At 39.9% G+C, this 26,912-nt stretch overlaps 3 protein-coding genes across 11 annotated transcripts in view; all 3 read left to right on the forward strand.

Annotated features, from left to right (window-relative positions):
* SPATA13 (spermatogenesis associated 13) overlaps positions 1-8,174 on the forward strand; it is a 146,933-nt gene extending 138,759 nt beyond the window's left edge. For all 9 annotated transcript variants that reach the window (XM_072930659.1, XM_072930678.1, XM_072930670.1 and 6 more), the window contains 2 exons: positions 2,852-2,926; positions 4,150-8,174. In XM_072930659.1, the coding sequence (XP_072786760.1) occupies positions 2,852-2,926; positions 4,150-4,331 (257 nt within the window). In that variant the 3' untranslated portion in view covers positions 4,332-8,174. The remainder of the gene's footprint in view (positions 1-2,851; positions 2,927-4,149) is intronic.
* A 3,620-nt stretch (positions 8,175-11,794) lies between these two features.
* Positions 11,795-17,227, forward strand: LOC100227271 (uncharacterized). Its single transcript, XM_072930710.1, has 4 exons — positions 11,795-11,917; positions 13,461-13,652; positions 15,181-15,243; positions 16,146-17,227. Exons 2-4 carry the CDS (start codon positions 13,487-13,489, stop codon positions 16,949-16,951), a joined length of 1,035 nt encoding a protein of 344 aa, XP_072786811.1. The 5' UTR covers positions 11,795-11,917; positions 13,461-13,486; the 3' UTR covers positions 16,952-17,227.
* Positions 17,228-18,464: 1,237 nt separating this feature from the next.
* Positions 18,465-26,912, forward strand: part of MIPEP (mitochondrial intermediate peptidase) — a 64,934-nt gene continuing 56,486 nt past the window's right edge. Inside the window, exons 1-5 of the mRNA XM_002191604.7 lie at positions 18,465-18,740; positions 21,707-21,880; positions 23,685-23,773; positions 24,782-24,868; positions 25,811-25,874. Of these exons, the coding sequence (XP_002191640.5) occupies positions 18,564-18,740; positions 21,707-21,880; positions 23,685-23,773; positions 24,782-24,868; positions 25,811-25,874 (591 nt within the window). The 5' untranslated portion in view covers positions 18,465-18,563. The remainder of the gene's footprint in view (positions 18,741-21,706; positions 21,881-23,684; positions 23,774-24,781; positions 24,869-25,810; positions 25,875-26,912) is intronic.

Here is a 26,912-nt window from a genome sequence, read left to right on the forward strand (position 1 = left end):
TAGTGGATATTGCCAAAGGGTGAAGGTGATCAGAGGGTAATAGAGCAATGCTGAGGATCTGATCATAATTGTCCACATAGTCCCTCTTACAACAAAGTTACAGAATGACTCCACTCCAGTATACAATGTGAACCATAATACAGTGACATGGAAGGATGCTACTGAGTAAAAACAGCTCCTGCACTTTTGTGAGCAAGACTGAGGTAAAGAAGATAAAAAGTGAACAAGTGAACGCTTCCCTTCCCATCCTTTCTAAGAAGAAGCATTCTTGAGTTCTGCACTGCCGCAGTGGGGTCTGATGGTGGAGTGCCGCGACAGTCCTTGAAGAAGCTGTCCTGAAAAGGACTGCCCAGGGGCACAGGCACATCTCCCAGCCCGGCTAGTGAATTTCCAGCTCTTTGTGAGGTGAGACAGAGCAAGAGACTTTGAGCACTGTATGGCGTTCCACAGAGAAAGCCTTTATTTAGTGCAGGGCACTCTGTGAAGGAGGCCAATGGCAGCCAGTTCCCCAAGCACAGAGAGAATGGGTTATTTATAAGAGAAAGCAGGGGTGGGGAAAAGACAGGAACAAATTGGGTGCAACTTTGGAGGTGGGGCGTCAGAAGCCGAACCAATAGGTAACAACATATTAACATACGTGGAGCAAGGCACTTTGGGTGGGTGTGTTTCTCACCCTAACTGGAAGTCAGTGGCTTAAGGAGTGGCTCTCCAAGGGAGGGTTGCAACCCTTTCACCGGTGGGCCTTTAGGCTACAACACTGCACTGCCTCGAGGGTGGTTATTTTATGGAGCACTGGGAAAGTATGTTGAACAAGTTAGATGCTGTCTGTCAGGATGCTCCTGAGGCTCTGCCGTGGGCAGCCACAGGTCTGTCTTGGTGTTATCATTCCTCCTAAGTGACATTGCTGCAGAAATCCCCAAGCAGAGGAAACTGCAAAGGTGTAGCAGCTACAGCCCTAAAATATTTATTCTGCTGGGACCTCATGAAAATCGACCTATGATATTCAGAAGAGTAACCATTCAACAGTGGTGGTGGCACTGGCAGTGAGATTTGTCATAAAAGCACTAACCCTTGCTTTGGGGCTGGGTCAAAAATTCCCATGGTTGCTGAGTGCAAGAGCTGCACAAGGAGGGTCCATTGTGCTTTATGCTCTTCAGGCACAGTGCAATATAGTGGGGAAAAAAACCCAAACCAGTTAAAAGAGAAACTGTATGTTTGATAATGGCACATAGGCACATGCAGTCTTCTCTGCCCATGTAACATCCAGCCTTCTGTAAAGTTGCTTTTCAAGTGTTGCAACTCACTATTCTGATGTTCCTGTTTTGGGGCAGGTATGATGAACCGGAGGAAAGCTAGTTGAGTTGTAATAGCTAATGTCTATCTGGTCTTGTGAGCCACAGTGGCTTGGATGTTTTCTCCATTAACCAGAAGACTGTTTCTTTTCTAAAATTTTTTTTGGTTTTTTTTTTGGGCATAATTGGACATTTCCTTTAGCCAAAACCAATGGAAAAATGCCACTGATCTCAACCTCAGGTTTAAATTTGTCTTGTTGATTTTGTAAGCTATCTTTCTGGACTATACACAAAGCCTCTAATCTGACCACTCAGAGAACAAATAATACTCTTTCAATTCAGAACTGCAAATGACATTTTACTTCTATTTTCAAAGACACTTTGGTGTGAGTCATTGTCTCTCAAACCATATCTAGCTTTTCTTAGCTTTTATGAATATATGAGAGAAGAGACCACAGCCAGAAAATGCTTCTCCAAACCACTAACAGTAACCCTAAGAAAGTGGTCTGATCTCTCTTGATGAAATTGCTTTCATTTTTAAGAATCTGTTTCCTTGTTTCTATAAAGGAAAAAAAAAACACAAGACCCTGCAGAATAAATAAAATATTGCTGCCCAAAAATTGTGGATGTTTTAAGTTATTAGGCTGATTTGTAATAAATTCTTCATAAGTTCAGGATAGAAAACGGAGTTTTAAAAGTATAGAGAAGTGAGGGAAGATGCAAAATGGAACTGAAGCAGACACTACACTTCATTCTGGCTTTGAACCACAGCTTCTGTACTCTTTCTGTGCATATTTGTCAAATGCAGCCTTATGCACAGCATGAAATGAAACAGCATGCGCAACTATTTGTCACTTTGTGCAAATGTGACATTTCCATGTATCTCAACTGTGGTGTGCACAGGGAGAGGAAACTGGAGTGCCTCTATCTGGGCTCCAGACAGCACCAGTCTCTGATGCCACCTTCTAGCAGATGTCTGTCATATCTTAGTCACCACAGCTCAGCCATACACCTGTCAATGATAGTAAATAGCAGAGGGTTACCCATGTGCCTCATGTAAGTTACACAAGTATGTATGAGAAACCCAAGTGAGAGAGTGAGGGATCCAGCCCCAGAAATATGCAGCCAAAACCACATCACAGCCTGCTTCTGCCAGATTTTGTGATACTCTCCTCTGAGTGAAGGTAAAGATACCCAAATTTGTACTAGCAGTGACTCCAGTCTGTCACCCAGGTTAGCTCAGAGTGAGTGAAAAACAAAAGGATTCTGAATTTGTGATCTATTACTTGATGACTTGTAGATTTCAGAAATTTTAATTAGTACCTTTTTTTTTTTTTAAATCTCTTGTTATCTGGACTTATCTGTCATTATCCCAGTGGAAAACCCTCTTTAAGTTCATATAACAATATAAAATATACTTCTAAAAACTTCAGGTGTATTGCACTAAGATTTACCAAAAATTGTTTAAGATACAGTTTACTTTCTTGTTTTAATTTAATGCAATCAAGTATTAGATACAGTATTTATGTACTAGTGCCCTAATTTACATTTTGATGTAGGTATGGAAATCTCAGAAAACCAGAAGAAACAAGCCATGCAGAATGCCCGTAAGTCAAGGCAAGGAAAAATTAAAGGTGGGTGTTCAGAATTGCATTACCGTCTTACTGTGTTCCATTGATCTTTTCATTAGGAAATAGCGCAGTCTGGCTGCGGCTGAGTTCTTCAGTCTTTTAAAAACATTTTTTGTGGCTTACATGGAGCCAAATAATTGTCATTAACCTATATTTTAATGTTAAATTCCAATATATCTGTAAACTGTCTACTAAATCAGCTCCCTGAGCTTCTTCAAACAGACAAGTCAGTATTCTGTATATTAGAGAAGAAACTCAAGAGGTAAGGCAAGGTGTCTATTTTTAAGGTTGTGAGGAGCTGAATGCACAGGTTAAATTATAAATTAGTGTTATGATTTCTTCCTTTGCTTTTACTGAAAGAGCTTGTTCTTCTTTATCAATTCAGTGTCTTCTTTAAAATGTCCTAAAGTTCTTTTTGCAAGCCACATTGTTATATTATTTGCAATAACAGTCAAAATGGCTTCTTCTGGCATCCCGTAGAAGGAAGGATGGACTAGAAGCTTGTTTGTCAGGAAATGACTTTTTTATTAATTTCTTCTCTCAGAAAATAATCCAAACAGAAAAAAAAAACCACAACAGATTTTGTCCTTTTCCATCTTAAAGTCAAACTCAGGTACATCTCTAGTGCGCTAAAAGTGAAATAAGATTTAAGTGTTAGTTTAGGAGGGAAGGAGTTGATGTTAGGTTATGTTCTGTTCCCTGGCATTAATATTCTTAAAACATTTTCTGTTAATCAACAGATAACCCTACAACCTGTCCGGATTTTCAGGGGAGTGGTTAAAGTTTGTGGTTAGGAGATTCTGTTCAGAATGCACAAAGCTCCAAGTCTTAAGAACATTAACCCAGAAAAATGTATTTCAAATGTAAGAAATAACATTCTTGTTGGTAGCAGTATTTTACCCAGCTTTACTCTGAGAGTGGACTGAAGTACTAGTATCTCCTGTTTGAAGTAATTCCTTTGAAATACCAGGATGTACTTGTGCAAGCAATATAGTCCAGCTGTGTGAAAGTGCTACTTGGTTTTGGTAATTCTCTTACATTATTTTTACTGGTTCAGTTGTCGTCTTAAGCCAAATCAGTGCAGCAATTAAAAAGTCAAACATCAGAAAAGGTGACCCTTAGTAGTTCTGCCATTCAAGATCACAGCCAAATTCATCATGACCCCTGGCTCTGTGCATAAATTTCCCTGGCTGACTCAGGTGCTTTCTCCAACTGTTCTTCTGCAGGTGTGAGCTATAATGGGTGTCCCATGCCTCCTCCACACCAAACCCTTCATCCCCTTCACCAGCGACATATCACCGTGCCTACCAGCGTCCCGCAGCAGCAGGTCTTTGCCCTGGCAGAACCCAAGCGGAAGCCATCCCTCTTCTGGCATACCTTCAACAAACTCACTCCCTTTAAAAAGTGAGGGGCCGAGGACCTGGAAGGACATCAGCACAGAGGGAGACTCACTCCAGAGGAGGACGTTGGAGACACAGTCAAGCTTACTTGAGCTCAGCATATCTCCTGTTTCAGAGGCAGAACCTTGGGTTCCCATGAGCCAGGAATGCAGCCTTTGATAAAAAAGAAGTTTGTCAGGGCTGCTCTGAAGTCCATGTTGCCAAGTGTCAGCGTTGCTGATGAAGAGCAGTCTCTTCTGACAAAGACAACTTGCTGTTACTCAGAAACAGCAGTATTTGATATCTGTTTCTTAGTTATGTTGAAATAGTGATGGAATCATGCAGGTCATTGTAACATTTCATTTTTCTTAACCTTATATTGACAGCCAAATTTTGGATAGGGAGGAATTTTTCTGTAGGGATGTATCAGGAAGGAGTCTTAAGAGAATTTTCTCCTTCCTTCTGGAGCACTGAGCACAGATCACCCGTTAAAATCAGGTGGAGATATCCCATGCAATTAACCAGCTATTGCAGAATTGAGTGGACCTTAATCCTTCCTGTCTTTTTTCTATTACATTGCCAAACAGCAGGAGAACATTCCACAAGGCCTTACCATATTCCAGATTGGAACAGGGAAATTTTATTCTGTCCTATAGAAACATGAACAGAGTGTGAAATGGATTGTAAAGATATGTGCATTTATTGCACACAGGTGGAAGCAAGAGGAACCCAGGGCATCTCAGATTGATTAATTTCAGTCAGAGCAGATGCATGCATGTATGCTCTTCAGTATAGAGCTTTCACATTGCTTTTTCACGCATTTATTCACCTGGGAGACTCTTCTTTGTATTTCCAATATGTTTATTTCTCTGTGAAAAAATACATTTTTATTTTCTCACAGAGATAATGTGAATGTACAAAATCAGAGTTAAGGCAGTACATGGTGACTGTGTGGCTGGCTATGTTACATAGATATCATGCTTTTTATTCATATAGCTGGACTTAGAAAATGAATAAATTGTCATGTAAATATATTGAAGTGGTCTGGATCCATGCTTCTTGTACGCATTCAATTGACAATGGGTTTTGACCTATAACTTCTTCAAAAAGAAAGAGAAATCCTTACTGGAAGGGACAGAGAAATCGTGTGGACCAGAGACAAATTTTTGTCTTGGTGTCATCAGTCCCCATTGGAAGAGGAAGAACCTGACTTGATTACGGTCAGTTCTGGCCAATATATGCAATCCATGATTTGCATTTCTTCAATTCCTCTGTGGGTGGCATGAAGTTGATCTGGGAGAATAACTTCTAAAAAGGCACCAGGAAGAAAGAAGATCCTGATATTTGTCACATTCATAGTTTCTGCTTGTTTGCTCTCATCAAGGATGACAAGACTGCTGGGAATATGGAAGGAAAAGAAGACTCAATATGTTTCAGAACTGATTTGCTATGAATGTCTTTACAATACTTTATCCTATGCTGCTGATTAGGGGCATTACCTGATGATTAGGGTAGATCTAAGGGTATTCTTTGACAATGGGCACAATCAGCTTTCTCTTGGATCTGTAATATATGAAAAACAAACAAGGGGCTAAACACCAGGCATTTAAACAACAATGTAAAAAAGCCTTATTTATAGATGTATTTGTTTCTACTAGTATTGTTACCTCCGTATTTTTATTTATCATCAGTGTTGTGAAGCCCACTAGTAACTAGGTTTTGTGATTTCATAACTTTGTGGCCATTTCTGCAAAGCCCAGGTTTGTGGTTTGATTTTAAATTACATCTTTTTGACAACTGTACATTTCAAATGCCTTGTGTATATAGCTCAGCAATAAGGCAAAGTCTGGTACGCTCAGCCAAATTGTGCCCTGCATAGTAGATTTCATTGCTTGTGCTTTCCCATAGGAATGGGAAATGACCTAAGCTAGTTAAGAACTATAAGTGCACACTAACATTTATAGTGATTCAGCTGAAAGAAAATGCACAGGGAAGTCAGTGAAAAAAGCTACTTGTATATTTCTCTTGATGTTTAAGCCAGCCATTGCTGCTCAGATTTTTTAAAATAGATAATTGTAAATGCTCAATTTAAACACAAGGAGCAGACTTCCAAATGCAGGCATGGATGCACACCCTTCCCCTCAAATTAGTAAGCCTTTTGCATTTCTTACATACCCAGTTTTGTGGGTACTTGCCACGTTCAGGCCTGTAAACCAATGAGATGCATGTACAGTTTGAGTGAAGATGATGTTTTTTGTAATCACATTTTGAAAGACTTGTTCTAAGTGCAAAAGAAGGCTGCAGTTGGATTGTAGTGCTCACCCAGAAACTTTGCCAGCGGGCCGGAAGACATTAAGAGATCCACACTTACATATGTGTCTTCACTGAAACCTACTTCCTTCCAGCACTCGGTTCTGTGGGGTGCTGGAAAAAAAAGGTTTGGGGATCTTATTTCTGACATGTCAGTGCCCATGAAGGCTCTTCCCATGTATTAGTGCTGGTGCCTTAGCCCTAAAAATGAACAAAAATGTTTTCATATGGTTTTGGATGCAGCAAGTTTTTTCTCAAGAAGTGAATTTCAAAGAGATAAAAAGAAAATATTTCATGGTGCAGATTACTCAGGACAGTTTTACATATAGCACCCTTCATATAGATATGGTTGTTTTGTAATGCTCTCTCTGTCTTTGCAACATGACCTTGCTACAGATTTAAGATCGAATATAGTAAGACAGACCAAATTTATACTATGCCATAGTCTTTAAACAAATTATAGTGAAATGAAAACATGCAATTTTATTATTCTACAATTAAGACAAATACTTACTCAGGAGTCAAAGCGTCACTTCAGAGTCTATGTGAAGGAGTTGCAACTAAAATGTAGAAGTTTGAATTCTAGCAACTCTTGGCCTGATTCTGGTGACAAAACTTAATATATAGCAGAAAGCTGTGATGGCAGCATCTGTTCTTTTCCACTTGCATGCTTTAAGTTACTATAAAAAATTCTAGGGCAACTACGAAGAACATTTGTGCCTCATTTTGATAAAGCCCAGCCGGAGCCTTCCTGATGGCCTGCTGAGCAGATAACCTCAGACTTTTTGCATGAGATGCAGTAAAATATAATTGTCCTCAAATGTGTTCCCACTGAGTTAGGAAATGCCAAACCATAATTGCATCCAACTCAGAGCATTTGATGTATAAAATAATAAGATTGTTTTACAAGTGGCTCTTGCCATGCTAAATTTCACATTGAATTTTAGTGGTCAGTGTAAGAACTGAGTTCAAAGACAGACTTCTCAAATGTTCCACATTTTAGTTGGCTTTTGGAAATAATTATATCACAGTTTTGGAGCCAAAGTTCTTTAGCCATAACTAACACAGTACCTTTCTCTGACTGCCTTTCTGCTTTTTTTTCTACATGTGTGGCATTTGTATGTAGCAGATGCCTTCTAAACAATCTCTAATTTAAAACTCTGTTGTAAATACTAGGGATAACTTGCATATATATTTTATTTTGGTAAGTGTTTTGTAACATTATACCTTCTGTACCGTGCTTTGTGCATCTCACCCCGTGTGTGCTGTTACACATGTTGTAAATGAAGTGTCCTGGCTGCAGAGCAGAGGAATTGGCTGTTGACGGCTGAAGTACAATGTATAGGACAGCAGTAGCTTGATGTTCATTTGTTCTGGAGTAACTGCATTGCAAGGTTTATTTACTCTTTGAATGTTGTTTGTCAAATGAATCTATTTTCCGGAAATGAGTACAGACATACATTCCTATTATTTTTCTTTTATTGTACATGGTTGAATTAAATAATATACAAAGCTGAAGTTCTTGATCTGTGTCTTATAAAACTTTATGTGCAGTTTTAAAATTGTTGTGCTTTTTTTTATTGTCTACAAAATTTCCTTTGTGATGCAAAAATGTATCAACTGTCATATTTCTTCTAGTATTTTAAAGAAAAAAGTCACACCATCCTCTCTTGTTTTCCTAGTAACAGCTTCAGTACTTCCCAGCACAGGTTCATTTTAACAACTCCTAAGCCTGGTTTTGGTATTGAAGTCTTCAGTGTTCAGGCAAAGCTGGTACTTGCTGCTGTCTCAGCCTGTGGTTACTGTGCTTTACCTTGTCCTGGCAGGGTGTTCACACACTACCCTTTGCAGTACATGCAGGTACAGCTTCTGTGCTAATAAAGCTCCTGCTAACAGAGGATGGTGACTTAAATACTGCAGTGCAGGTAAGGAGAATTTAATTTTATTTTCTTTGGAATGAAAGTAAGACCATTTAAATGGGTTCACCCAAAAGGCATGTTCTGCATGTAAGTGTGAACAGGCTTACCTGCCTGCTTGATAGAGCAACACAGCTGGGATTCAACTTCTCTGATTCAGGGAAGATTTTTGTATCTCATTATTCTGACAGGGCAGAGGGCCACATCTGGAAGGTGTGTTGTGTCCTTCCTGTCCAGGTTGTGTCAAAAATTGTGTTTTGCTGAGACACACCAGCTTTAGCAAAATAACATATTTTGCTGAAATCTTTTAATCAGAAATGTTTTGACCAGTTCAAATGCTGGCACAGTAGTTGGTTTGCTAATTCTTTACCCCTCTTTCAAACATCCAAGCTCTTCTATTTCTTGGTTCATCTCACAGCTGAGAGTTTCTGCCTCCCAAGACAGCTGCTGCTGTGTTGGGATGTGTGCTGAGTGCTCCAACATTAAAGTGAAAGGCATAGTTTGAGCACTTAGTGAGATAGATTGGATGACATAAAAACATACCCTAAGCAAACACTGCAGGAGGATGTAGCAATCAGTAGGCTTTCTAAGGACCCTGTGGTTCATCTGGCCAGGGTGAGCTCATTTGTGCCTTTTATTTCATGCTTGGGCAGTCAGGCTAAATCCTGTAAATCATTCTGTACTTTCAGCTTTTAAGTTATTTGAGAGCTGATATATCAGATGGAGCTTTTAGTTTGCACAGAAATAGCACTGCTTATCTTAGGTTTTTTTTTTTTTTTTGGTTGTTGTTGTTTAGTTTTTTCCCAAAGGCTGCATAATGATCTGTGCTTAGTAACATAGACAAGGACTTGGGCCTTTTCATGTTCCAGAATCAAAGGAGAAATGAAAAACTCAGCAGTGAAAAACAGCACGCCACATAGCTTGTAAGGAAAGCACACAAATACTCCTTACACAAATAAATATGTTTCTAAAAGCTTTAAAAAATCTAGTTACTCTATCTAGAGGATATGTAATTGTAAGAATATGACTAAACTGTATAAACTGTCAGCACAACACTTTTCTTGTTAATCGTAAGTCTCTGTTTATCTTAAATCACTGCAATCAGAACTTGTCCAGTGCTTGGGGCTGAGAACTCACCTACTGCCACTATTAGATATTTAGGCTCTGTTTTTAAAAAACAGGGGGATGGGTGTGTGGGTGGGTGTGTGGGTGGATGTGTGTGTGTACCTGTGTTTACACCTACACCTCCTTTGTAGACTCCATGTGGCATCCCCAAATGTCTCTGCTGGCACCTACAGCAGGTTGCATCAGACAAGTGACCTGCATCCATCACACCTTCCCTCTGTTTACATTACATCGTTACACCAGTACATTTCTGCTGAGCATCTTGGGGAGTGTGTATATGTGATTGACACCTGGACAACATTTATTTGAGTCAATTTAATGTTCTAAGCATTCAGAGTGAGACACCTGCAATGGCAGCCAAACCACTCTGCAGACAAGCAGGGGTTGGAAGGTGTCCATCTGCATCACTGGAGTCACGTCAGTGAAGTTCAGAAGCACAGATCTGAGAGGAAGGAGTACCACTGCTCTTCAAGGGCTGAGTTTCTCTCCAAACACAAGGTGATGTAGGATTTATCAACTGTTTCTCCCAGGAATTTTTTTTCAGGAAAGCTGAAACTGCTTAAGAGGAAGGAATGAGCCCCAGGTACAACATGGCCTCTTCCAGACTTTAGAGATACTGACATACTGGAAAAGTGTCTAGAAACTGCTCTGCTAATAAGGTCAGGTATATCTAATTAACCATCATGGTCGTTCTGTCATATTAATCTCCTAACAAAGGTAATTAGCACAGCAGTCAATCTAAAAACCTCTGCATCTCCTGCTTTTCAGATGCAATGTTTTTTAAGAGCAAATTATGAACTCTTCCCATGTAATTATTTTCAAATCATTATTCTGTGATGAGACAAGGCACTAAAAAGCAGCTGAGGGAAACATTTATCTTTAAGGCTATTTCTAGAGCAGTTTTCTTGGTTGTCTGTTAAAAATGCATCAAACCCGACTAACTGCAGAGTCCATCAAGGTATAAGTAACTAATGAACGACGTTATTCCTAACTGTCCGGATGGGCTGTTTATTAATTACTCAAACTTTTAAGTGAGAAAGGAGGCTGAGGCTAAACAGGCTTAGAAAATTTCAGATGGTGCTTAATGGGTAAAGATTAAAGGATTGTTCATAGCAGCAAGATTAATTTGGCTACAGAAGTTCATTCAGGCAGAGCAGCGAATTGCTGCCCATGGTCCCTCTTTTTCCCCAGAGCGCGGTGGACACGATGTCCCAGGTTCAAGGCGGGCCAGTTCGACTCTTGCAATGTTTTGGTGTCGCCACAGGGTGGTGGTGCAGATCGTACAGAAAACTTCGTTTCTCTGCTGTGCCGAGGGAAAGTTCTTTGATGTGTGCAGAGCACACGTGTCACATCTTTGCAGTGTGGTGACACCCTCAGACACTTTTTGCAGTCGCTTGAAACAAGAAGGGTGAATTAAGGCCACTTCCTCTAACACATTAACTCTCGTTACTTTTGGTTTTATCCTTCACTGTTGATCAGCATTTAGGGAGTTGATGATAAGCTCAGTTGACTTCCACTAGTCCTTAGACAACAGCAGTTCCAGTAGTTTCAAGAAGACACAGTTAAAAATTGAGTTATGGCTTTTTTCAAATTAGTTACCACTAATACATAATTTAGTAGCCCAATAGCTTTTACTGTTGCTTGAATAGCTAGATATGGAGCCTGCTAATTACACATTAAAAACTTTGTAATTATATTTATTTATTCTATTTTTAATTTAACCTTGTTCCTTATTTTCCATAATCACCTAATAATTGTAATGCCACATTCTCAGCATTTTTTGTTTTAATTTCTTTAGTCTTTGTCCCTAAATCCATTATAAATTACCTGATTCAGAAATTGCCTTCATTACATATTTTAGCAGTACAATAGTGACGTCAGACATGCCTTCTATCCTACAAATCATCCAAGCTGTCAGAGGCTAACATTTGTGTGATGTATTTGTACAAAGGAATAGGGAAATCAAAGCCTTAAAACGATTTCCTTTTATGTAACAGTGGTAAAAGCCAAAGTACAGAGCACTTCAGCTTAATATTGGAATAAATAGAAAGATTCCACTTTAAACCTCTGTTTTAATTATTGAACAGCTCTCAAAATTAAATCACTGACCTTTGAGAATTTAGTGACTTCACTGACCTTTGAGAGTTTAGTGACCAAACAAGTGCTTGTCCTCAAGGCACATATTGGAGTGTGCATTCCTTTACCTAAGTTTCTACACTCAGTTTAAAGATGCCCAAGAACACTGCAATTACCAGGTGAACAAGGTAAGTACAAAGGTCCTATATACATGATGATGATGTTGATGTCAGGTTGTGGAGAGGAGTGCATGTATGGGAGCCAACAACACTGTCTACTCTTTAGGCAGGAAATGCTTCCCTAGACAGCTGGGAATGGGGTTTTCTGTAAGTGGACACAGACTGTCAGACTTCTCCATGGGATGCATCATTACCTAACAGTGTCATTCAGAGCACTTCTTCCTTTTGCACTCTTATGGAGTCCTTTGACTAAGGCTGTAAATATTTATATACCTCAGAAGGAGCAAATTTCTTATCTATTTTCACCTCTCTTTAGTGCCAACCAGCTGCAGCAAAGTGGGATTTTTCGGGTTGGTGATCAAACATCTCTGAGTAAATCCATTGGCAAAGACCCCATAAATAATTTATAATAATGGTTTCAAAATGGAGGACTTTTCTGAACATAGAATAAAAAGATTAAGGAACATGTCCCAAAGCTAAAGTCTTACTCTATAAATTAGATTAAGGATGTAATTATTCTTATTGAGGACATACTGGTGTCTCTCATACTTGTGTGCATTGTTTCATGAGAGTGAGAAATTGTGGTGAAAGTATTAAAGAGAAGACATAATTTTTTAGTTAATGCTAGTTAATATTGCAAAAGAAGTAGTGATTATACTCCTTATTAATAAAAGAACCAATTCCAAAGCCAATTGTGTAAAATTTACTTATACTAACAATCACTTTTACCTGTTTGAGTACTTAATCTATATAGTTGAAGCTTCTGTGCATTAGACATTTATGGACATTAATTCCAAATAAAACAGGTATTAATTTTGTTGTTATTTGCTTTTTATTCTTCAGTCTAATCTCTTCTCATCAATTGCGCTTACGCTGAATTAAACCAGCTGTGTCCAGGATTAAGTCAATGTATTTCAATGGGCCTATATTAAAAGACATTATATAGGAGGGACTCTGTAGTGAAAAGATAAATATAAGATGGACTTTCAGTAGCAAAGTTACATGAATTGGGACCACCCAACTAAACACTTGTTTTTGCCAAAAAAATTATCTTGATCCCTCACACCTTTGCCCTCATCTCACTCTGCTCCAGCTCTAACCCCTCCTCTGAGGTCATTCAATTTATTAACCTAGTAGAGGACTAATTTGAGTGAATAGCAATTAAAAAAAAATTAAAAAGTGATTGCTTTGTGCTGAATGAGGGAGTTGAATTTCCTTAGCTCATCTCCCATGACACCATCTCCTGGGAGATGAAAGGTACAACTATGCAGTTACAAATAGGTGCAGGGAGAAATGTGGAGGAGGTAGAATTGTGTAAAGCTAATATTTCAAAAGTAGAATGATGCCAGAACTGATATGTCCATTAAATAATTATTTAAATTACCACTCAGTAGTCTCCGGCACTGTAATTAATGCTATAGAGAGATTTATAAATAAAACATAAGAATAGACATGGTGAAAACCCATTTCCTTATTTTCCTCCCTGTACCACCCTGCATTCCTTTCTAAGGTAGACATAGGCAGATGTACTTTTTCTTCTTAAATATTTCAGCCAAAGTCATATAACCTATCTAAAGAATGAAAAGCTGGATTGTACTGCTGGCTATTGTAGTCAGCACAGCAGAAACACAGAACGAGGATGTCTGCACGCAAGGGTATCCTGGCATCCCTGGCACTCCTGGGCACAATGGCATTCCTGGCCGTGACGGACGTGATGGGTCAAAAGGAGACAAGGGAGATACAGGTACTATGTTCAGAATGAATGATTTAATATATTGACAGCAGGGCCATTCACTCCCTAATTTCTCTGTAGTTAGTCTGCATGAATGGGATTGTTCTGCCTAGCCTTCATAAACCATTTCAGACATTTGTCATTTACCTGTTTGAAGAAGGAAATACAAAGAAAGGCTTAATGAAAGCAAGGCAGCAAATACTATGGAGATGTCAGGTTCATGGGATAAAAACTAAAGAAAAAAATTATTTACCTTTTATCATGGGAGTATTTTCAAGCCTATTTGAAAATTTTAAAGCCTGCAAACCTACTCCTACTCCTTTAAGATAGAAACTATATTTCTACAAGGAGCTTCAAGTCTACTAAAAAAAAAGCAACAACTGATACCTTGTTTGGTGTACTAGGAAGTATGCAGTGGTAAGATTTCTCTTTCTTACCAAAATTATACATTTGTAGGACTTGATTCTGAGTGTGCCTACTTGCTGTAGCTCAAGAGCCACTGGAATAAGTTCAGAAATGGAGACTATTGAACAAGAATATAGGATTTATTTCTGTTCCAGCAGGCTATAATAGAGATTCGTGTGAGATATTAAAGCCAGAGATAATCTCAGCATCCTAAAGCTAATCACCCCCATAGTACCTTAACCCTTAGGTTAATGATGGCCCTTGTATCCATGCTGGAATATCAAGGTGATAAATCTGCAGGCATGTGGACATATAATACTCATATAAAGAACTATTCTCTGGTCCATATGACTGGAGAGCTACTCTTGGAGTATGATTACAACCAAACTGCCAACTCTGTTTTTATTCAGTTGCTACACTCGGGATTTATCCAGTTATTTGATCACAGACCTCTTGGGCATCTGTACTACCTCTGTACTACAAAAATCACTTATATAATTGCTCTCTGTAGAGCAGTGGAAAGTCCATGTCATGCTAGGTACAGGGACCAAGAGTGTGAATGACTTCCTCAGCTTTATAGGCAATATTATTCCACTGTAATGATCCATTACCATTGGTAAAACTCCTGCACGGCTCTTCTTGAGGTGGAAGTTTACCATTCTTAGAATCACAGAATCATTACAGCTGGAAAAGGCCTCTAAGATTATCTAGTCCAATCATTAACCCAGCACCACCAGGCCCACCACTAAACTATATCCCTGTTTAAGTGCTAGGCTTCCTGCCCCAGCAATGCTTCTTGCTGAATTTCCATGGATGGAGGCAACAAGAGAAGACATATTCACACTGGCAATCCTCGCCAGGTTATAACAACTGTACATATCTCAATAACTCACCTCTTTATGCCAAGGATTCCTTCTGCACCCAAAAAGCACCATCATCAAGCAGCTTCTCTGCTCTTTGTCAATCTTGCAGTAAGATAAAACTACCAGCAGTGGTAGACACTAGAAGTCAGGAATAAGGGTATGCTTTACATTACTGTTTGGCCAGGCTTGAGAAGGAAGGAGTAAAGATGGACTCTTCCCAAATTTTCTGGTAATTTGTTTAATTAATATCTGTGTTTTTATTTCTGTACTAGGTGAACCAGGAATTCCTGGAAGTCCAGGAAAAGATGGTGTCAATGGAGAGAAAGGTGAACGAGGTCAGAGAAGTGCTTAAATTTAATATTTGTCTATGAACTGCTGCCCTTGTGTTTGTGAACTCATCATACAATCTCATTTATATTAAATTCTCTCGTTTCTAAATTGAGAACAACAAACTGTACAAACAGCATTATTCTTCACATGAGAAGCCAAAGGCTGTTGAGCAGAATTGATCGGCTTCTTTTCTTGATGAATTGAACCATGTTCTTTATGGTGTCTTTTGTCTATCAACTGCAAAAGTGCCTTTCACATAATGAGATCTTCACCTTCAAAACCTTGTGCAGCAACCAGAGCAGTTTTGAAGGCTTTGATCTTCTGATCAGTGATGGATTAAGGATAAATAAAGCAAAGGGTGGCAAGTAACCAGGACAACACACCTTTAGTTGTGCTGCAGTAGCAACCTATGTAACCCAACAAAAGTAGAAATTATACAAAGAAATTATAGAAACATGTGAGAGTTCAAGTTCAGAGTGTTGTAAAAAAACCTCCTTCCTCTTCCTCTGATTAAATTGTGAACCCTCTCATCTATTCTGTACACCAAAGGCTGTAGAAAAGTGTGGACAGATGTTGCTTTTGTATGACATGATGTGAGCTGTCAGTGTTATCATCAATCCATAGAAAACCTTCCTTTCTTTGAGCTTATTCTTGCTGCTGCCAGCCAGAGCACCTGTTTTCTAACAAAATAACAGGCTCTTCAGACATTATGCTTAGTCTGCACTTAAATGTATGAGAAACTCTCTGTACAGTGAGCAGAGTGGAGATGCGCACCCGCACATGTATCTCCTCAAGATGAACCTCAATTTGTGCCTTCCAGTGGAGGATCACAAGCAAGTTGTGGAGTTGGTTTTTTTTCTTTTTATTATTATTTGGTTTTGTTTTTGTTTTTGTTTTTTCCCTTTAGGAACCAATGGGACTGTTGAAGAGAAGGGGAACAAAGGAGATAAAGGAGAAAGAGGACCACCTGGGAAACTGGGACCAAAAGGATTTATAGGATCAGTGGGTTACAAAGGTCAGAAGGGAGAGCTAGGACTGCAAGGACAAAAAGGGTTAAAAGGAGACATTGGACCTATAGGTCCAAAAGGGACAAAGGGTGAAATTGGCCACCCTGGAAGAGTTGGTTTCCCAGGGCCGATTGGCCCAATTGGTCATCCAGGTCCTAAAGGTAATACTGGAGGTATAGGGCCACAGGGTAATCCAGGAGTTCAGGGGGAAAGAGGCTTGAAAGGAGACAGAGGAGACAAGGGGAATATAGGTGCCCCAGGAGTCCTACCAAGGAGTGCTTTCAGTGTTGGCCTTACAGCCAACACCAAGTTTCCCGCTCCAAATCGCCCAATCAAGTTTGACAAGGTGCTGTATAACAGTCTGAATGACTTCAACTCAGCTACTGGCAAGTTCACCTGCAAACACCCCGGTGTTTACTATTTCACCTACCACATCACCGTCTACTCAAGGAATGTGCGAGTAGCTCTCGTTAAGAACGGCATCAAGATGCTGCACACGGTGGACAGGTACCAGAGCGGAGAGGACCAGGCTTCAGGAGCCACAATCCTCGAGCTGCAGGGAGGAGACGAGGTGTGGCTGCAGGCCCACCAAGGAGAGTCTTTCAATGGGCTGTTTGCAGATGGCGATGACGATACCACCTTCTCTGGGTTCCTCCTGTTCAGCACCGCTGACCCGCTGGAGCCACTGCTGCTGCCCACGCCGTAGCTCCGCGTTATCCCTGAGCCCTGCATGCCTGTGCCACTCAGCCCTCCCTGAGAAAGCTGTTATCTGCTGGGCAAGTTCTGCTGGATTCAACAGAAAATGCTTGGTTTCAGGAACAGCTTCTGCAAGAGAGGACAAATCTTCAGAATCTACAGTGCTGGGCTTAGGACATTGGTGGTTTGGTGAGTTACTGTAGGCATTCACAGGGTTGTGTACCCCAGTTCTCAAGAACAAATTTTAAAGAAAAGTGGGATGAAATAAAAGACAAAAGTTCTGGAATTATGTCGTGTGGGATATCTTGTACAAACAAGAAGCAACAATTACTTCCAAACCAGTTTATATCTTGTGTATATAACGTGGCATGTGTAGATGGACTTGAAACTTGGTTACATTGCATCCAGCCCCTTGAAAATTATTTTTAAACTTGAAATTAGTGTAGTTTGATATCTCTACAGAAGCTACTTGCTGTGTGGTGCAAGCAAGTTTCATTGTTTCATTTACAGTTTTAAAATATGGTTCTTTGCTCTCTGTGTAGTCACAGGTCTGAAATTGAGCAAAATGGAGAGATAGGAAGTGCCATGTGTATTCTCTGACATGGACAGGTATTCAAGACCAGTGCAAAAATACAGCATAAAGTTGCTATACTTCATAATTAGTTGGTGCAAAACAAAGTCTCCCAGATTAAAGATAGTATTTAATTAACACTGAAGCAGCCATGCCAGAGAACTGATCAAGAGTTACCTCCTACACCATAGAACAGGACATAAAATATATATAAAAATTCCCTCATTTTTTTCTCCCAAATTTTCTTTCTTCTCCCCCCTCCCTCCCTCCCTCCCTCCCTCCTTTTCTTCTAAAACTCAAAGATATTTTAAAAAGTATTGGGAAGTCTCATTCACTTCTCTTAGAAGAGAATAGAGGTGCCGAGGGAGATGGGTCAGCATCATGAAATTCAGTGCAAATGCAGTGTTAGGAGCTTACGGCCTGGTTCCCATCAGCACCGCAGGGTACCAGGGGAATGTGGGCATGTTCCCACAGTAGTCAAACCCCGAGTGGGGATCACAGAGCCCCATGGAAAGGGCACGGTGGGTTAATTCAGGAGGAACAGCTGCACTTCTCAAATGACAGCGAGGGGGATACAAGGGCACTCAGGCGGAGGAAAGGGCTATGTGACTTTTTCAGCAAGACGAAGTTTCTTCCCGTAAGCCACACGCCGCAAGTTTGTATCACAGAAACACCCAGATCGAAAAACCATTTTAAAAGGGCCTTAAGTTTAACTGGAAAACGTGTAGAACGGGTACCAGCCGGCAGAGCCCCGGTGCGGGGAGTCAGGCGCTGGTGAGGCGGGAAGCGGGGCACACCGGGGAGTGCTGAGAGCCCGTAGCAGAGGCGCCTAGCGGGGAGCAGGGCACACCGGGGAGCGCTGAGAACCGGCCACAGGCGCCGGCAGGCTGAGGGGCAGCGGGAGCCCGGAGCTCCGCCTCGCTCCGCCTCGCCCCGCCTGCTGCCGCCGCTCCTCCCCTCGGCGCGGACGCGCGGAGGTCGCGGCCGAGCGGGGCGTGCGGAGGCCGCGGCCGTGCCGGGCCCGCTCCGCCGGGCCGCGCTGAGCTCCGCCATGCTGGGCGGCTGCCGGCGGGCGCTGCCCGCGGCGCTGGGCCGGGCGCTGCGGGGCCGGGCGGCGGGGCAGGGCGGCCGGGCCGTCAGCACCAGCTGGTGCCCCGTGGGCACCGCGTTCGATGCGAGGCAGCAGCAGCAGCAGCCGCTGCGCGGCGGTGCGGCGGGCAGGGACACGGTGAGCGGCGGGAGGGGAGGGCCGGGCCTGCTGCGGCAGGAGCCCTGGTCGCTGCCAGCGTCATGCTTTGTTCTGCTTGTCTGAACTGTTGTAAGGGATTTTTTTGGGGGCAGTTTTTCTCTTGTGGGTAATTTCTTTTTTTTAATAAGAGTTTATACTGGTTCTAGCAAACCCAAGCATTGTGGCTTTTGGACACAGAAGCGTTTGACAGTGATGGCCTTGTGCGTGGGAACGCTTTGCACCTCAGTGGTGCGCACAGGTCCATAAATTCCATCTCTCCTGGCAGCCCTCCGCCCTCCCCGGCCGTGCCGTTCATGTGTCACTGCCGTGCCCCTGCCTCGCACGGTGCTTCCGCAGCGCCCGCGCAGCGCACATCCGCCTGCCTGGGCGGTATACTTGGTGTGGTGCCTGTGGCAAAAAGAAGATTTCTTTGCTGATTTGATCACTGTTGGGTTTTTTGAGGCGTGTCTTTTTAGGATGAGTCAGGGATGTTCGTTGATGTGTGTCCGGGGGATCAACAGGCTCCGGGAGAGGGTAAGGTAGCACAGTGCATACAGAATAGGTGCAGCTGTAAAATCCAGGTGTTTGTCTGCTGACTCAGCTATTCCTGCCATAGTGCCCAGCCTGGTGGAGCTGTTGAACTTTGGGTTTTAGAGAGGACAAATCTGACCTCTGTTTATAATCTGGCACTTGTTTGGGAAACCTTTCTTCAGGTTCTCATGCCTCTGCGAGCACACTGGTGTGAGTTTTGCTTCAGGAAATAATCCTTGCTTCAGGAAATTCCATTTGGCTGGTCTAGGGAATGTGTTCCAGGTCATTCACTTGGCCCACTCTTCTTTCGGAATAGAGGTGCTTATTTCAGGCTCACTAAGAGGCTGTGCCAGGTAGGATGTAAATGCTGAGACCATGTGAAGACAGAAATGTTTCAGCCATGCATCCAATGACATTAAAGAACAGAGAAAACTGCACCAGGCTTCATTTTTTGGGGATTTTTAATTTTTTATGCTAAACTTCATATCATATGTAAGAGGAGTTCTGCAGCTAATTTATCTCTAAGAGGAGATACATCCTGGTCACGGAGCACTACATGTGCAGGAAGAGCTTGCTTGGGAGGATGGGTGGTGATGTAGGACAGCAGAAAGACCTGGAGCTCCCAGGGATATTGCAGGACAGTGCATCCTCTGGCTGAGGATCTGAGTGAAAGGGCAGTCTCGAGTGTCTTACACAGCAAACATTATTCAAGAGTGCTGTGGTACAAGTATATTTATGTTTGTGTGCACATGTGTAAAAATATAAAAGTACCTTTCTCAGTGTTCACTTCAGTCCTGTTCCTCTTCCCAAATTGAAACATGGGAAGTGTGAGGAAAGGTTTTCTTTTGTTACCAAAAGAGAAGGTCGTTTTAGCAACAGTGACAGAAAGAAAATAGGACAAAGCAAACCAAAATGTTCCAGATGTGTACTTGAAGACTTACAGAATATAGACTTGTACAGAAGAGCTATCAATTTGTAGCTTTTTATTTGAATACATATTAGCAAGCTGCAAACCTGCAGCTGACTACAATAATACAAAGAGTTTGCAGAAAGTAGATTATAAACTGACTAGACTGCAAATTTGAAAATGCAGATTGTGGTTTTTAGGTACTGAGGTTGAATTTGGAAGGGATAGATTTTGTGTGAAATCACATACCTTTCACTGTTTGATGCTGTAGTCAGGGAGTGAGGAGATGCTCACGTTGTAGTTGGGCAGTTGCAAAGGGAGTGTATTGCTTGAAGAGATGTTGCTTTTAACTTAAATGAAATTAAGGAATTACTAGGATAAGGGTTTTCACCCAGGGGGTGGTTGGGCACTGGAACAGGCTCCCCAGGGAAGTGGTCACAGCACCAGCCTGACAGAGCTCAAGAAGTGTTTGGACAGTGCTGTCAGACACACAGTGTGACTTGGGGAGGGTGCTGTGCAGGGCCAGGAATTGGAATTCGGTGATCCTTATGGGTCCTTTCTTCATGTGGAATAAAACACGAAGTTTTTCCAAACAGTGTTAATATGATAATGTAAAATCAAATCTTTAATTCAAAGCCTTCAAGTTGCACAACTGGTGATATGTACATGTGATACTGTAGTTCTACATTTTTATAAGGTTAGTTGATTAGTATACCTATCAAATATTGTCCAATTAGAAGAGCAGCTGGTTTAGATAATTTCCCCTCTGGGTTCAGCCCCATTGGAGCTCCCCCCTGAGCTCTCCTGATCTTCTAACTCTGCATTTTATTATGTTTATGATACATGGTGCAAAATAAAGTGTCCTTGCTAAACTAGCAGGCAAGACTAAACAGAATTTCAAGAATGCGTCAGTAGGAGTTTGTTAACTATGAGAAAGAGATCTGGGAAAGTACTAGAAGTTATAACTATGTGGTAACAGTCTACAAAGCTACAAATACATGAAGAATAAATAAAACCCAAAAATCTTTAGGCATTACTTCCAACTCAGGGGATTTTGTGATTCTTTGAAATAATTTTTCTGTTGTAAGTCTGTACTGTGGAACTTCTCTATCTGCTAGCATTAGTAATTTTGTTTCATCAGTGGTAGAACCTCTCTAGGTCTCTTCCACAAATGCAGAATGTAAGTGCCATCTACATTTACCTGGCACAAATAAGTGTGTTTACCATTGTCTTGTTGGACAGGGCCAGACTTGATAGGAACATCAGGACTCCACAAGCATTTTCAGTTGCTGTTGATTATTCCTTTGAGGTCTGCTTCCAGTACTGGGGGTTCATTTAGTAAGCCTGAAACAACTGTCCTGTTGCCTGCAATTTCTTGATATCTGGTGCTGCTGTCCAGTGAAGTGTTACAGTGTACTAGCTGGGGTCATTTGGGTAAAATTCTGTAGTGATAATTCAGTCTTGAAACAAAGGTGCAGAAATCAAGGAGGGCAATAGTGATATGTTTTCATTGTGTTTTGCACTGCAGGGTCTGTTTGGTGTTCCAGAACTGAACTGTCCAGAAGGATTTCAAGAAGCACAGGACAAAGCATTGCAAGAATCAGAACAGCTTGTCCAGAAGGCGTGTTCAACACCACCTGGGCCTGAGACTGTAATGATCTTTGATCAGCTTTCAGATAGCCTGTGCAGAGTGGCAGACTTGGTATGTTACTTCTTTTTATTTTTACACAAATTCTTTTAAACTGTCTGAGCTTACACTATGTTCCATTTTATGATTTTCTGCAGTGCAGTAATAGCAATGTAGAAATAGCAGATCAGCTCCATGAAGTTTTGTGTTAAGACAGAAAATTAAATAAATTGAAAGTGAATTACAAAGGCTTTTACCAAATGATAGCAAAGTACAAATCCTGTCAAACTGTCCAGATATTTTTAAGACAGATGCAAAAGTAATATAGAAGCCACAACAAGAAAAAACAACAGTGAAATTATACTGGTGCTTCTGCTGCAATATTAATACATAAGCTCTCCAGCACCACTTATATTGTGGAAAAGAGGGTTTTGATTTCAGAGTTAAAAGTTGGAGTGGCAATGCACATATTTTGAGTTATGATCATTTTTAGGTGGATGTCCATAAAGAACTTCCAGAGTAAAGGCAGCAGTATCTTTTTTATTAACACAAGAAAACGACAGCAATTTTTTAGATTGCACTTTTTGTCATCCACAGATTTAGAGTGCTTGGTCTGATATTCTGCATCACAAAACTTTAAGTTTATTAGAGCATTTCATATTGCTCTCTGGAAGTTTGCCCAAAGTATATCTTTTATCAAAGCATCATTCTTTGGTTGGAGGAAGCAGATCAAACCTTCATACTGAAATCCGTTCTTAGTGAATAGGTCACTAAGTTTTTTGAGGTCACTTGGATTTTCACATTTGAATGTCTCAGTGTGTTTTCTCCAATCTTGTTTCTTATTCTTTTGTAGATTTAAGACATCTTTTGTGCCAGGCATTTTTTTCTTCTGAAAGTACTTAAAAGATGTGTCATTAGTTCTTATGTTTTGCATAGACTGTGCCTAATTCTGCTTAATCAATCAATAGCTAAGTAAAACATTAATGTCAGAATTCAATTACCATAGTTTTGTATAAGTTTGCTGAGCTAAAATTATCTCCTTTGTACTATATTCAGGTTTTTTATGTTCGTAGATGCACAGTTTACAGAACTGTCTGGAAGTTATTTGGTGATTGTTATCTGTTGTTAGAAATTTTGATATCTGTTATTCAGCACCTTTTCTGTCAGTATTATACAGGGTTTTAAAAAGGAATTCTAAGAAGTAAAAATCTTCAGTGTGTAATATTTCTAAGGCTGCCTTTTCAATCAAAATGCAATAATATTTTATGCTGCTTGTTGCATGTACTTCCTGAAAAATCATGCTTAATATCTTCAGCATAGTCCTAGAATTTAAATATATTCCTGATATTTTAAGTCTTATCATTTCAATGCTGAAACCACCCTGAATTCATGTCAGCAGTTGTGGAAGCCCCTAGCTCCCCAGCCCCTTCTAGCATACTTCTAGCCTTATAAACCCCCTGAAGGATTTGGAGATTTACAAAAAAATAAGTGTTTCTTCCTATTAGGAAATATGCTTTCTTCTTAACTAGAAAATTTAGTTTTAAAAATCTTTTTTAATAACATTCAGATATGTTGGAGTAGGTCTGTATTTATAAGGACTCTAAGATACACACTGCTTAAAATGTTTTAAGAAGGGTGTGAATTAATAACTTTTTTTGGAAGAACACAAGGCACTGGGCAGTTTAATAATTGTCAGCAAAGTTTTACAGTCAGCTTTATATTTTAGACAAAAAAAAGGCAAATTCTACAAAATGGTTGCATAGAACTTTAGAAATAAATGTTAATATAAATGGAACTGCTTGAATGCAATTTATTTATAAGCTGAGAGGTTTTTTTATTTGTTTTTTTGCCTCACTATTTTCTTCTTCCACTGTATCAGGCTGATTTTGTAAAAGTTGCCCACCCTGACTTTGCATTCAGAGAGGCTGCTGAAGAAGCTTGCAGGAACATTGGTACTATGGTAGAGAAGTATGTTTTCTTCTTTTTTTCTCTTTTTTTTTTCCTGTTTCCATATGCAGTTTTAAAAATTACTGTATGATCATCTATGAAAACAGCAATCAACAAAAAATATTTGTGCATGGGAACAAAGTGTCAGTCTTCTGTTACAGATATTTAAGGGTTTAGTGTTGTTACAGTATCTCATGAAAGTTTTCTCTGTTTCAGTTGCAGTTTATGACGCCAGGTCACTAAAGCCCATCAAAAGCTCAAGTGACATTTTTCTAGGACTTGTGACAACTCTCTAGTGATTGTAAAGTTTATGTACAAAATGCTTGAAAGTGGATTTCTCAGGACTTTGATTAAGCATACCATATATAACAATATGACTTTATTAGCTGAACACCACTTCAGGTACAAAATTAGTAGCAAGAGGAAATTGCTCATATATTATCTTGAGAGGCTCATAAACTGTTGTGTGCATGTGTTTCCTTGCCCACCGTATCCCACCTGGGAATGCAGGATAACATGCCAGCAAATCCGATGGACACAGTGTTATCTGTGTGGGGACAGTGCTTGGTGTATGGAAATGTTCTGGGGATGATAAGATCTTAGTCTAGCCCAGTGGCAGTCACCAGCATTTATCTGATGGCAAACTTGAGCACAGGTTTTCCTTTAATGAAGTCCTTTCAAAGTAAGGATTAGAAAACTGTTCTCCCACCTTTATGTTCTCACCATGATTATCTTTGTTCATAAAAAAATAAGCAGTCAGTGTTAGATTTGCTCATATTGCCACAAAATACTGCCCAAAAGTATTTGTCAGATGCACAAGACCTGTTTCCATGCTGCTTTGTCCACACATGCTGTGTATAGAAATTTTCTACTTTTAACTGTGATTGTGAACCAGAAAGCACTTTGAAAATACAGACCTTGACTTTTACTGCTGTTTCCACTAAATGCTGCCTTTGAATGAGTAATACTAAGAAACTGAAATATTAGTCTGTTGTTAATGCATGGTTATTTTACCCTGTATCTTTTCAGATTAAATACAGATGTTGAACTGTGCCAGAGTCTGAGACGTCTGCTAGCTGATGAAACTGTAATGAGTTCCTTAGATCCAGAAACCAGGTACTTATTAATGCTTATAGATCTTTATAGATTATAATAGAATCTTGTAGATTTAGATTCTTAGATGGTATATATTATTCCTTACTGTACTTATATTTTGTGTTTTCTTAAATAAATAAATGCAATTTTTGGAAAACAAACCACATCTCCATTATTAATTTATTAGTCACTACCAAATTACCTGCACAGGAGTTAGGAAGTTTGTAGTTGTGTAATCTTGGAGAATGTGACTGTAGAGCACAATATATATTTAAGATGAATAACTGAGATTTTCAAGACCAAAAAAATAAAAATGTAAGATTTTTCTTCAACAATATTTTTTTGGTTAAAATTATATACTGTACTCTGGTGTACATATCAATGTTCTTAGGAATAAAATTAGGAACAGACTAGATAACTTGATTTCACTTTATAGAAGTTTATTTCTATTTTTCAAAATCAGATTAGCAGTATATTTATGATTGCTGTAATAGGTTCTGTTAGCTGTTTATGCAGTTACAGTTTTGAATTATTTATTCACTGACATGGTTAGACAAGCTTAATGTGTAAGTTATTTCCTTCTTCCTTCTTTTACCATGATCAAGGATGTTAGATTTGGAAAGGTATTTTTCTGATGATAGAAAAAATGAAGTGTGAAAGGGAATTAAAATGGTAATTTGCACAAATTGTTTGAACATCTAGATTAAGGCACTGAAATTATTTTGAAGGATATTTTCAAAGCAGATGACTAAACTAAGAACAAAGGACAAATTGTTTCTCACTGAGTAAATTGTTAAGGACCTAAAACATAGGAAATATTTGTCCCTAATAAAAACATTGATATAACTGTGATGTTAATCTCTGTGAAAGACATGGAACATAACTTCTAAAGGCAAGATCTGTTAAGAAATGCTGCTTACTATCAAATGAAGCTGTTTTAACAGGGATTTACTGTATTTTTAGGCGAGTGGCAGAACTTTTTATGTTTGATTTTGAGATCAGTGGCATTCATTTGGATGAAGAAAAGGTAATTTCTGGCTACAATGTATGAACAGAAATTTGTCTGTCTACAAAAGACCAGATAATAAAACATGTGGGACGTGAAATCACGTGATTCTGGGTCAGTTTGTCCTCTGTGGAATTTTGTTGCCTTAGAAGTGATTAATTTTGTCTATTTTAAATCACTTCTAAAGGTAGTTTTTAGATAGTTGTTTGTTCTTCCTAGTTTGGACCTCATAATTCCTTTCTGCTCTGAGGAGTTATAAGCAAGTCCTGGGATCCTATTTTCATTCTTTGGTGGCTGCATCAGATATTTAAAATAGCTACTCAGCAGTCAGAACAACATACTTACAGAGAGCAAAAAGCAGCACTCCGTGCACTTTGATGACATGTTAATCAAGTGGAGTGTGTTAGAAGGGTTCAGGTGCGTGTCCAGGCACTCCTGGGGTGCTCACATAACCAGAAGTTGTAAATCTTGTTCAAAATTGAGTATCTGGGCATGGTCTGATTGCCTGTCTTGGAGTTTTTATGTACTTTTGCAGTAGTTAGTGATGGATTTTTCAAACCTAGCAGCTTACATCATACTTTGTGGTATGGATGCTTTGTCCATAGTTTATGTCACTGTATGAAGTTAATTCCTTGTTTATCTGAGTCATCCCCTCCAAAAAGATGTGTACAAAAGCTCTTCTACCAGATTGATGCTATAGATTTTTTCTGAAGATCATGGTTTTGATGGTGTTTTGTGACCTAGAAAATGGTTCTAGAATATATTTTTACAATTACTTTGTCCAAAGAACAGCCCTGGAACTTCAGCTCTGGGGTTTATGTCTGATTTGACTATTGGCTCTATGGTGCTTCATCTCCTTTCAGTTACGATTTCACTTATTTTTGCATGTTTTCCTCTTCTTCCCCTTCCTATCCCACGTTTCTTGCTTGCTGTTCAGTGTTTCTTTTTGATTCTCATTTAAGATTTTAGAAACCCTTCCCTGTTGTAAGTTGAAGTTTATGTCTGCTACAAAGACTTCCTGCTTTTTAAAATAAAACTCAAATAGATATTTTCAGGAGA

The sequence above is a fragment of the Taeniopygia guttata genome, chromosome 1 (genome assembly GCF_048771995.1).
Source record: "Taeniopygia guttata chromosome 1, bTaeGut7.mat, whole genome shotgun sequence".
Classification (NCBI taxonomy): Eukaryota; Metazoa; Chordata; class Aves; order Passeriformes; family Estrildidae; genus Taeniopygia; species Taeniopygia guttata.

What these genes read in the sequence shown, in the direction of transcription:
- LOC100227271 (XM_072930710.1), top strand. Translation starts at nt 13,487, where the DNA reads ATGAAAAGCTGGATTGTACTGCTGGCTATTGTAGTCAGCACAGCAGAA. An exon ending in AGGAGACAAGGGAGATACAG is followed by an intron (nt 13,653 to 15,180) that starts GTACTATGTTCA and finishes TTTCTGTACTAG; the next exon opens with GTGAACCAGGAATTCCTGGA. An exon ending in TGGAGAGAAAGGTGAACGAG is followed by an intron (nt 15,244 to 16,145) that starts GTCAGAGAAGTG and finishes TTTTCCCTTTAG; the next exon opens with GAACCAATGGGACTGTTGAA.